Source organism: Ostrea edulis, chromosome 5 (assembly GCF_947568905.1).
Source record: "Ostrea edulis chromosome 5, xbOstEdul1.1, whole genome shotgun sequence".
Classification (NCBI taxonomy): Eukaryota; Metazoa; Mollusca; class Bivalvia; order Ostreida; family Ostreidae; genus Ostrea; species Ostrea edulis.
Window position 1 is genome coordinate 64,326,230 of NC_079168.1, and position 12,664 is coordinate 64,338,893.

The window sequence follows — 12,664 nt, forward strand, 5'->3', positions numbered from 1 at the left end:
ACTAACTGACATATATAATAATATACTCTTTGAATTTATATATATCTTGTTCACGAATAAATTATGTTTGCCATATCAATGAAATTCCGCATGCGCATTACATAGTAGGCGGTTTCCGGTGTTTTTGGTGAAAACGTTACACTGTGACAGGCATAAGAAAATGGTAAGATGTATTCAATAAATAAACGTACACAAAATTCTTGCTCTTCCGACATAGTTCAAAACTGTCACCGTCAAATATTTGGCCATTCCGTACCTAAAATTTGGTTAAATCAACGACTTTTGCCTGTAGTGTTTGGCCGTTAATTAACGTTTTTGGTCAATCCGTTTCTAAAAATTGGTCTAACTGGCTCTCTATTAGATTTTTACATGGTGATTTTAATCAATTTGTTCCCTGTTAAATATTTATAGAGGGTGAAGCGCTGGCTCGTTACATATAGAACAGGTTGGAAACACTTCCCCTATAGTTAATCCGAGGTTCCTCAGAGTCAGAGCAGACTCCATATTGAAAAGTGGGAATTCAGCAACACCAGCTGGGGTCGCTGCTTTACCTACCTCTTACAACTTTATTTTTGCGGATCTATCTTCCAAGACGCGAGGATTCAGTTATTGGAAGATTATTCTACAAATAGATCATGTTTAAACGGTCCTAACACCGACAAATGAAGCATCACTTGAAATAGGTTACTGCCTCACCATTCGATTTCTTTTGAGCATGACGTTAGCACCTAAACACAAAATCCCATCATCTCCAGCTGGTGTCGCTGAATTCCCACTTTTCAATATGGAGTCCGCTCTGACTCTCTCCTGCACATGTCACAATAAAAAAGCGGAGGTAAGAGTCGAAGGAATTTCTATAGTGAGATCTTCTCATTAAAACACGATTATCCCTCTTTAGCATTACCGTTACCAGGTATTTTGGTGTCTTTATTGAAAATAATGCCAAATTCCATGCAATGCTGAATTAGTACGACACACACTCAGCATGATGGGAATAGTCTCTTTAAAAATTTTCAAGACATTTCCTATCAATGTTGCTGCATAAGAGGGAAGGAGTCTAAAGTCCAATGCACATCAGGATTGTTTTTGTTTGGATTAATTTATTTGCAGAAGTATTGGACACTTTAGAACACGAAGAGATGTACTCCATGGATGTTTTTCTCAGTTGTATGGGATATATTTACTCGAACTAGAGAGGGATAATTGTACTTTTGAAAAAATATCTTGCTACAGGGGAAGTGTTCCCTACCTGATGAAAAATAAAACCGTACCTATTGAACTTGAAAATTTTGTTCAAAATGGTGTAGATTCAATTGCAAGTTCGATGTCGTGTATTTCTCTTTTTTTAATCTTGTGTACCCTCAGGGTTTTTTTAAGGTCTTGCTTTCAAGGGCCTGGGTCTTTCCAATTTGGAAAGATTGCGACATTTGTTTGAAATTGGGGAAAATGTTTCATACAAACAAGGAGAGAGAAAACCAAACCAGAGTGCATTAAGGAATAACTGGACTCCTTCTGACGTTCAATTTGGTCAAAGTATACCTCGTTCAAATAAGTAGAGGCCAAAAAATTAAGTTTGCTTAACAATTTTTAAGAAAAATTATAATCTGGGGGCCTGTGAAGGAGATTTATCAACAATAAGGCTACCCTGCTTTGATTTGTTTTCATTGTTTGGTAATTTCAAGCAAAAATTGAGGAAAATACTTGTTTTTTAGCATTGGGAATGGGGCCTTATTTCAGCCCCCTACAGACCCTAAAAAAATCCCTGACCCTAGTTCACATCGTTCTTAGATATTACATAAAAGCAAGTAAACCATATTTTCTTAAACCTTTAAAATGACATAGATTCGAATGCAAGTGCGATGTCATGTATTTCTCCATTTTGAATCTTGTGTACCCTTATTCGTTCTTAGTAGGGCTGGATATCGTTTGGAAAATTTCGATACGATACATATTGCAATACAGAGAGACGATATGCGATACGTATTGACGATACAATATAAGTGTATTACACTTAATTTTGAGGATTAAAATGATTAAATAATGACAAAAATAAAGCTTCACCTGTTCTTTTTGTTTCATTTGCATACAGTGTTAGCTTGAATTAATCTATCATAAAAGACAGTTGTGCATGAAATTATTATCTATTTGCTTTTATCAATATTGTTAACATATTTTTCTCTTCATGAAAACAAGGGCATCCACATTCTCTGGCTTTAAACAAACCCTAATTGCTGACAATATCTCCCGCTCTAAGTCTAAGGCAGCAGAGGAAATTATTTTCAGGATGAATATTCACAAATGAATTATAATTTCATTTATTTGTTCATATATTTCTTCATATAAAAATAATTGTGACTGCAGATCATGTTCGACTCTGATCACTACATATATCATTCATCGATAGATTTCTCGCCATTTTTCTGGCAGTTAGCTTTATGATCTCATCACAAATGTGTTGTGAAATTAGTTGTATAACCAGAGCTTGTGACCTCTGTTCCACAAACGTTACACTTTGCTGGGTTTTTTTTCAAACTACAAATATATAATATTTGAAAACTGAGACCACGGTATCGTCACCACGCGCACACTTTCAACACATGTTTGTGTTGTAAGGAGTCATGGAGCAAATGACATTTACCAGTAGATAGGTCGTTCGAATATTTTTAATTTATTTGTTAACTCGTTCATGAAATCTCGCTGTAAGATACGTTAATAACCACTCTTAATATATTAAACGATACGGGACTTACTGTATCGGTTATCGTATTACTAAAAAATACCAATGTATATCGTTAATCGATATATTGATCCAACCCTAGTTCTTAGATGTTACATAAAATCTGTAAAAGCACATAAACCATATTTTCTTAATCATATAATCACTCCTCAATTAACATGATTGTACCATGTCTCCTTTGTTTTAAATTCTCTAAACACTGATGCTGAATATGACGTCACAATGTACTGTTAATTATATAGTTGCATTATATTTTCTGCATTCAATGAATAGGCAGATCAAATGTCTAAAGTTGTGTAACAAGGTGTTAGGATCATTTGATAGAGCTCTGTCCTCACACTAGGTGCTAACCTTGGGATATTTTGTCCTGTTGTGGAAATAGATACTAATGCCAATACCTTTTGCTTCACCCTCAAACATGGTCATGCCTAGCTGCAATAATGTAGCCCCCGCCGATTTTTGTTTTTATTCTGACGTTTTTGTGAGAGGGCTACAATTCCATAGGATCTACGTAAGGCCAAGTAAAATTAATTAGTAGATTATCATTCAAACTTCACAAAAAAATGGGGCGGGTGGGAGGATTTTATTTTTTATTTTTCGCCATGGTATTCTTGACCTTGAAAATGCCTTCTCTCATTGAGAAAAGGCTTTATAAATCATAATTACATGTGTATTTGGGTTTCTAAAAGGCAAAGTGAAACAAAGTACGTTTACGATACCGGACCGGACATAAAAATATCCGAAAATCGTAATTTTGAAAAATAAAAAAAATCGGGGCGGGGCGATTTTCGAGGGGCAGGCGGGAATGATAATCTACTAATTAATTTTACTTGGCCTAATGGTGCAAAATATTTTTATGAATAAGCTGTAATAAACTATGTATTTGTCTCCAATGTTGTTTACACCAAAAAGAATTACCAAATTTTTGCTTGAGCATGTCTAATAAAGGTGTTTTTAATTAAATATCATGTACAACATGCAAAATTCTTTATCTTCTCTGCCATGCTTGTTATCGTGAGATTTCGTTGGTGGATCTACTGCAAAAATCTAAACATTGACAATCAGCGTGAAAATGTAGTTACTCCAGCCATTCAAAGAAAGAAAAGTTTACACTCTGCTGCTCGTTTTTTAACTTTATATATCAAATATAAATCTTTTCAATATTGACAAAATCGCTTTCTCCTCTGTACTTGTCCATTGATTCAGAGTTCTTGAAAAATGTCGGTAATATCGGATTATCCGATAAAAGTAGTAAATGTCCGACACAAGTTACTTAATTGTCGGTCCTGATGGCCGATATAAGATCGGGATCGAAGTCCGTTTTTTTACCGGGAAAAAATGGCAGCCGTGTGGCCCATAGATTTTCAAACTGATGCAAAATCCAGCAACACAGTGAAACGTAAACGCGAGGAATCAGTTGTGAGGAACTACGAGGAGAAGAGAAACCCATTGTTTCAATCCGCCTGGCAATCTGGGAGACAATGGCTTTTATTTGCAGCGGTTTTACCTATTGCTTGGTGACACAATTTGCTCAAAGTTGAAACTGACGAAAGACCAAATTTTATACACCTGGGCAAAAGTGAGAGAAAGAGTTGTTACAACAATTGCAGAGGAAGATGAGAAGAAAGTTGAGAGGAATATACAGGATAGAGAGAAAAATGGAAGATGAGAGAGAAGTGGAGGGTGAGAGAGAAATAGAACAAGAAAGTGACTCAGATAGTGAAAGTGAGGAAGATTCATTCAGAGTGTAGGGAAGATGAGAAAGGGTATGAAAAGATAATTTATTAACTTATAGCTGAGATGGAGATTGAATACAATTACACATGTAGTTGATTTTAAATAAAATTTATGAAAACCTCTAAAGCGATGCATTTTTTTTCTGGACTGACAAAATTTTGTTTGGGCTGACACTATTTCTAATAGTGTCAGACCAAATGTCTGACACTTCAAAAGAGATTTCAAGAACTCTGATTGATGTAAACACTAGTCTATCTTATATGGGTATATGCAGTTAACTTGGCAACTGGAAGTTGTAACTTGAGTACATCAAACATGATGCATAATTTACATTGGTGCATACCTGACAGAAAATGATACAAGTGCTGCAGGTGGATGGGCGTGTTTTGGGTGTCCTCCCTTATTATGTCATGGGATATACAAATGTATCTTGAAATATTTCAGTTGTCATTCTGCTAGGTCTAAGTGTTTGTGGTTACACACATGTACTATTAAAATTGCCATCCATTGCTAAAATGTCTCATGTTTATTTAGTTTACAAAATGTAACGCATGTAATTGCAGATATTTTTTGTGTTTATTTTTAGATTCGATTTATTTTAATTCAAAATCGGGCAGGGAAGACGAGATTAGCAAAATGGTACATGCATTTTGATGATGATGAAAAGCAAAAATTAATAGAGGAGGTGCATGCGGTTGTAACTGTCAGAGATGCCAAACACACCAACTTTGTGGAGGTAAACATCCATGTATAAATGAAATTGTGTAGCAATCAAGGTAACATGTATCATGAGGTGTATGGCTCTAGTCTTAGAACAAACAAAATTCTACACCATCTTTAATGTATTAAGGTACATATCAAGGAGATGTATCACTTCAGCCTTAGATAAAAAAAAACCCACAACACCATGTATCACAGTATGTATTGTATCGTAAGAAGGTGTATCATGTATCATAGTATGTATTGTATTGTAAGAAGGTGTATCATGTATCATAGTATGTATTGTATTGTAAGAAGGTGTATCATGTATCACAGTATGTATTGTATCGTAAGAAGGTGTATCATGTATCATAGTATGTATTGTATCGTAAGAAGGTGTATCATGTATCATAGTATGTATTGTATTGTAAGAAGGTGTATCATGTATCATAGTATGTATTGTATCGTAAGAAGGTGTATCATGTATCACAGTATGTATTGTGTTGTAAGAAGGTGTATCATGTATCACAGTGTGTATTGTATCGAAAGAAGGTGTATCATGTATCATAGTATGTATTGTATCGTAAGAAGGTGTATCATGTATCACAGTATGTATTGTATCGTAAGAAGGTGTATCATGTATCATAGTATGTATTGTATCGTAAGAAGGTGTATCATGTATCATAGTATGTATTGTATTGTAAGAAGGTGTATCATGTATCATAGTATGTATTGTATCGTAAGAAGGTGTATCATGTATCATAGTATGTATTGTATCGTAAGGTGTATCATGTATCATAGTATGTATTGTATCGTAAGAAGGTGTATCATGTATCACAGTATGTATTGTATCGTAAGGTGTATCATGTATCACAGTGTGTATTGTATCGTAAGAAGGTGTATCATGTATCACAGTATGTATTGTATCGTAAGGTGTATCATTTCAGGCCTAGTAAAAAGATCAACATTTTCTTTATATCAAGTAGAAAGTGAATTGTGTTTATTACAAAAATGATTTGAAATCAAACAAGCTTTTAAATTTTCATTGTCAAAAACAGATGGGATTGGCCTTTGCTATTTTAAACTACTGCATTTCCCTTTATTGTTGTTTAAACTTTGTTTGAATTGCATGTTGATTTAATTAAAGAATGAGAAGATCATCTTTAATTAATTAACAATTTTGGATAAAATATCAACACTGCATTTTTTTTTAGCTCAACGGAGCTGAAAGCTCAAGTAAGCTTTTCGGATCAATTTTTGTCTGGGCGTTCTTCCATCTGTAATATTTTAACATTTTCAAGTTCTTCTCTAGAACTTCAGCCAAACTTGCCACAAAGCATGCTTGGGTAAAGAGGATTCAAGTTTGATCAAATGAAGTGCCTTTTTAAAGTGGAGATAATGAAGAATTAAAGATAATTTTGTGGCATCTTTGAAAAATCTTCTTAAAAACCACTGGGTCAATTGTAATCAAACTTGGCACAAAGCATCCTTAGGTAAAGGTGATTCAAGTTTGTTCAAATGAAGGGTCATGTTCCCTCGAAAGGGAGAAAAAGAAAAGGCAAAAATAGGGTGGGTTATTGAAAAATCCTCTTCTCAAGAACCACTGGGTCAGAAAAGTTGAAATGTACACGTAAAGTAAATTCAATTTTGTTCAAATCATGGTCTGGAGGTTGGGTGGGGCCACAATAGGGATCTAAGTTTAACATGCAGATATATAGGAGGTAGTGCAGATTCAAGTGTATTCAAATCATGATCCCTTGGGATAGATTAGGCCCACAATAGCAGATCAAAGTTTACATAAGAATTTATAGGGACCATCTTCAAAAATCTTTATCTCATCAACAGCTGGGTCATGATTAGTCATATTAATATGCAAGCATCTACAGGTAGTTCAAATTCAACTTTGCTCACGGCAGGGACCCAAAGGGTAGGATGGGGCCACAATAGGAGATCAAAGCTTTATATTGGAATGAAATTAAATCTTTTCAAGAGTAGCAGGGCCATACTAAATCATATCAAAATGCAAATGTTTCCAAGTTGTGTGGATTCAAGATTATTTTTTGTGCCCCCACTACTATAGTTGGGGACATACTGCTTTTGTCATGTTTAATTGTCTGTCCAAAACTTTAACCTTGCTCATATTTTGCATGGTTAATGATAGGGCTTTCATTTGTATTATGATCTGTGACCTTGACCTCCAGAGCAGCATGGTCATGTTAGTCATATTGGTATTCAAGGCATTATGTTGTGTCACAGGGTTGGCAAAAAAGTGGTCAATATGAGTATTGACCGGGACAGTGGTCAATACTGGTTAAAACCGGTTAATACTGGTCAATACTGGTTAATACTGGTCGACTGAAGATTATTTGGTCATTATAGACTGTGTTATTTATTTTAAATGTTTAATTGACCATTATGGTAAATACTGTTACAATTCATACCATGCACTATCAGTTTATAATATACTTATAAGTCATAATATTAAATAAATAATGTACAAATGACTCTGTTGAATTGGGGAAGATGTAAAAGTTTCTGTTCAAATTCCTTAGTTTGACAAGAGAACTACCTATATAAGTATTGTTTCATCAATCTTCATTTTAGCTGTTGAATAAACATTTGAGGGGGGTGTTGGTGATGTTTTCATAACAATAACAGGCACACTGGTCATCTCTGGTCCCAGTCTATGCTTATTAACACCTGTCAACTCTGCTTCCTGTGCTCAGGTAATGTCCAGCTACCTTTTATTCTTAATCTGTCCAGGTACATGTAGTAAAAGGTCTGTCTCCAATTGTCAAGCTTTGCTATAGAACTGTGATTCTCTGGTTGGTACTGAAGATATTTCGGTCAGTTTCAGCAAACCAAATATATTAAACTTATGAAATTACATTTGATTATCTAATGAAAAATATTTATCAACAATTGATCCATATAATGAAAAGACTTAATTTATCTTTATCTTTGCAAGAAATGTACAAAAATAGGAAAATGGACAGTTTAAATCACAATTGACCAGTATTGACCACTTGGGAACTATTGACCGGGACGGTTAAAACCACTGGTTAAAACCGGGGGCGGTTTTGACCGCCCAACCCTGTGTTGTGACCCTTGAGGGCTAGGTTGGGGCCACAATTTGGGTTCAAACATTTTCATGGGAATAAAAATTGTGGGGAAAATCTTTCAAAAATCACAACAGCTGGGCCAATAATGACTCAGGTGAGCAATGTAGCCCATGGGCCTCTTGTTGTTATATTTCTTTATTTTTGATTTATGGGGGGTGTTATTTAACAAATTATTTTAACATTTGTGTTTTAAATTCCAGTTCAGAAACTTTAAGATTGTGTACAGACGATATGCTGGGCTGTATTTCTGTATCTGTGTGGATGTCAGCGACAATAACCTAATGTACCTGGAAGCCATCCATAATTTTGTAGAGGTTCTTAACGAGTACTTCCACAACGTGTGTGAACTGGATCTGGTCTTCAATTTCTATAAGGTCAGAATTCATCTACAGATAAAAACAAAAAACATACTCTATGTGTACTTATTCTAGCGTATTTAAGATTCGGCGGAGTTGGAGCTGATGCACTTTGTAGCGTTACAGTCTTAGTTCAGTGCTTTCTCTTTGCATACAAGAGAATAGATAGAGATTTTAATATTTTAGCACAACTAATAATTATCGCTCTTGCTTCACTGCCAAAGCTGCTAAAATTTTAATCCTGCTAAAATAAGTCCACGTATAGTACATCATGTATATCTAGGCATTCTTTTAAATGGTTGGTTTTTTAATGGCAAAAATGTGATTATTGAATATTGCAGGATGATTTTGAAAAATCTGTATCATGGTGTCATTATCTGTCAGCTTAAAGCATCCATTTTTATTTTGCAGGTGTATAGCGTTGTGGATGAGATGTTTCTTGCTGGTGAAATACGAGAGACAAGTCAAACTAAAGTTCTAAAACAATTACTGATGCTCTCCTCGTTAGAATGATCTGATAACATACGCTGTGAAAGTGACACTGTTGTGACGTCATGTACCTGAAATGCTGATTTAGATTTCATGTCTTATGTTCACATTCCAAATATATAGAGGAAGCTTGTAACTTTGAAAGGATTAGAACTGAAATTATCGAGACAGAATATTCAAGAAAGAGTGTGTGCTCACCGGTAAACAGTTTTGCTGAAGGCCAAACTTCTGCACTCATCATTTTATTGCATCCATACAGGAACATAGACATTGTTTTATTAATTTTGTAGGCTGCATAGAATGGCATGTTCCTTTCTGTACAGATGTGCAGACACCAGTATACTAAAGGCATAAATTTGATATATATACCTCTTGCTGGAGAAGTGTATGCATGTAGATGGTAGTGTTAGAATCATCAGGTGAACTTTAAAAAGAACTATGTCATTTAGTGAGAGTGTTGTTGTGAGGTATATTTTCTCCCTTTAGGGAATTGTGCAATTATGAATAAATTTTTCAAGATGTTCATCAATTTTTTATTTAACAGAATTTCATATTTATGTTAATATATGAAAATTATTTTTCTCAATGGTGATACAAGGTGCATAAGGACACATCTCTTGTTTTCAAAGTATACAGAATTATATGCATTTTGTCTTCCTTATGCTTATAGAAATTAATTGTAATAGTTCGTTCGCTGAAGTATTGCGATAATTAGCCACAATACAGACTTCAATCTAAGCCCCGATTTCAAAAAGCCTAGTTAATTAGATAGGTAGTCACGTGGTACAGTGACATCATATGTGACCTTCGTCCATCCACTTGTAAAGTAGTGTTAGATATTTTTAAAAACTAGGGTTTTAGGGGCCTAATTTATTTACCATGGATAACATTTATTTCGATGTTGATAAATTTCCCGAGTCTTATATCTTTTAGCCACCAGTGCATACAAATAGCGACCCAAATGTAGCGAGGAAAGTGAGTATGAAATCTGGATAAATTTGCGAGTAAATAATGTTTACATGGGATCACTGTCTAAACACTATTTGGTAATGCCATTTCTGTAAACAACTAATTAGCGTTGTTGTTTTTCTAAAATAAACAGTGCAATTATTATTAGATTTATTTTTGGAGAAGTTAGATAGGCCTAAATTATGATACGATTATGTATCATTGATAATTAGGCCTACTGTCATGTATGCATTTCGAGAAGAAGAAAAAAATAATAATAGGCTCCTAATAAAAATGATCAAACTTTTAGTGAAAATCACTATACTTTTAAATTATTTTATTCAAGCAATTCTATTAATCTTTTTTTTTTTTTTTTGTCTACACGTTGTTGCTTAGGAAGTGGGAGCGCGGCGTGCTGTTACACGTACACGTTCCTGAAAAGAAAAAAAAATGAAAGCATTATAATTCAATTCAAAGTTGGGAAATATCATATTTTATTATTTATAATTGAAAGTTCAATTATCTTTTATTTTTAAATTTCTTTTTTAAAACTACCAGTTGGTAGACACTGCCTATATGTTGTTACAAGGTGAAGGTCAGTTGGTGCGAGTATGTATTGAATTTGAGAGCAGAACGGAAAGCATATGTAATAGTGCGTAGCTTCGATAGAATAATTTTCTCGCAGTTTATCTACGTCTTTGTCTAAGTGCTTGTTTGAAAAAGTACCGAGACAAATTCTACTGTTTTTTTTATGGCAAAGACGTGCCAACAAAAAAATATTCACATCTTGTCCCTCATACCTTCCTTCGAAAATTTAAAAAAACACAGTCCAAATCCTCTCTACTAACAGCCTTAAACGGCACAAAACACCCTAATGCAATGTTAGTTACAAGCCTTTAATGTGATAATTGTTTGTTTGTCAATTAAATCTAATCTGTGTATGAAATGGCTAACAACTGTTCAAATCTTCTCGCTCGAGGTCTCATATGACGTCACATATATTGGCGCGTATAATATATAGAAGAAAATATGCATATTGCAAGATTTGAATTTCATCGCTTTCAAACTCGAAAACTACGCAAACTGTTTCATTTAAAACACATGTAAAGTAGTTTTCGGCATGAAATGAATTAATTTTGCTGAAAAAATCAAAAAGTTTAGAAACATGCGATGTGTCCTTTAATGCTGTAGAAAAATCTCGTGTGTGGAAGCTTTTAACTACAACCAGTCAGAGGATCAGGGCGGAATATTTACGAATATCAAACAAACAACCAGTCAGAGGATCAGGGCGGAATATTTACGAATATCAAACAAACAACCAGTCAGAGGATCAGGGCGGAATATTTACGAATATCAAACAAACAACCAGTCAGAGGATCAGGGCGGAATATTTACGAATATCAAACAAACAACCAGTCAGAGGATCAGGGCGGAATATTTACGAATATCAAACAAACAACCAGTCAGAGGATCAGGGCGGAATATTTACGAATATCATACAAACAACCAGTCAGAGGATCAGGGCGGAATATTTTGACATACTGCAAACCAACTTTTATTTGTATGCGAGAAATTTTCATGAGAACCTCATCATCACACCACAAACCAGTCCTTCAATGTCTCTTGCTTAAATTAATCTCTGCGAAGCAGTTTTATCGCTGGTAGTTGTTGTGTATTAAAGTTAGTTTACAATAGTACCAAGGTACATAAATTGTATAAAGAGCATCTGAAAGTATAACTTAATCATCAAGAAATTATGCCTGTGTTGTTGGAACAAGTTTTGAATAGCAGAATGTATACACAACCTGGCAGGTGTTCATGACCAACCACCTGTAGGTTACTAATAATGTACCTATTTACTGCCATTTTTATACCTCTGAAGTTTAGTGGGAGTGAAAATTTAGGAGCATCTTGTATATTTTTTGTCATGGTGATCTCTGTGGCAAAATTTTTGAAATGATATGGATAATTGTAGAGTAATTCCTTTGGCAAGATCCTCAAATGAGCTATTTTTGGTAACTGTGGCCTTTGTCATTGACCCTCTGACTGTAAACTTAAACATTGTTTCCAATTTTTCAACCACAGTTTACTAGTGTAAATGAGAGATTGTTGAGAACACTACCATTTTCCGCCAACATACTTCATGAAGCGCGTTAGCATTGCAGTTCATACCTCATGAAATTTCAAAACTGAAATTTATATTTATACGCCCGTCTAAGATGGGGAGGTATTTTGTTATGGCAATCATGTCCGTCCGTCTGTCCTGCTTTGTTTCTACCTCATAACTTAAATACTATGAGACCTAACATCAACAAACTTTGTCAGGTGATACATCTTCGGTAGAGGGCGGGTCACACTTTAAAGAAAGGTCACTGTGACCTTTGATTAGAGACGATATTGCAAAATCCTGTCCGACTCGTAACTGGACAATTATTTTGTCTAAAATTATCAAACTTGGTCAGTTAATGCATCTTAGAAAGAGGATGTGTTGCACCCTAATTTAAGGTCACTGTGACCTATAATAAAGATGATATGGCATAACCCTTTTGGGGGTTTTGTAGATTTGAGTCCTAGAA

General features: G+C 34.7%; 1 protein-coding gene across 1 annotated transcript; it reads left to right on the forward strand.

Moving 5' to 3' along the window:
• Positions 1-74: 74 nt before the first annotated feature.
• LOC125649481 (AP-2 complex subunit sigma) lies at positions 75-9,663 on the forward strand. The gene is made up of 4 exons (XM_048877051.2): positions 75-163; positions 5,061-5,210; positions 8,496-8,669; positions 9,063-9,663. The coding sequence occupies exons 1-4, from the start codon at positions 161-163 to the stop codon at positions 9,162-9,164; spliced, it is 429 nt and encodes a 142-aa protein (XP_048733008.1). The 5' UTR covers positions 75-160; the 3' UTR covers positions 9,165-9,663.
• Positions 9,664-12,664: the final 3,001 nt, after the last annotated feature.

Coding starts and splice junctions, on each gene's coding strand:
- LOC125649481 (XM_048877051.2), top strand. Junction 5,211..8,495: donor AACACACCAACTTTGTGGAG/GTAAACATCCAT, acceptor TTTAAATTCCAG/TTCAGAAACTTTAAGATTGT. Junction 8,670..9,062: donor TGGTCTTCAATTTCTATAAG/GTCAGAATTCAT, acceptor TTTATTTTGCAG/GTGTATAGCGTTGTGGATGA.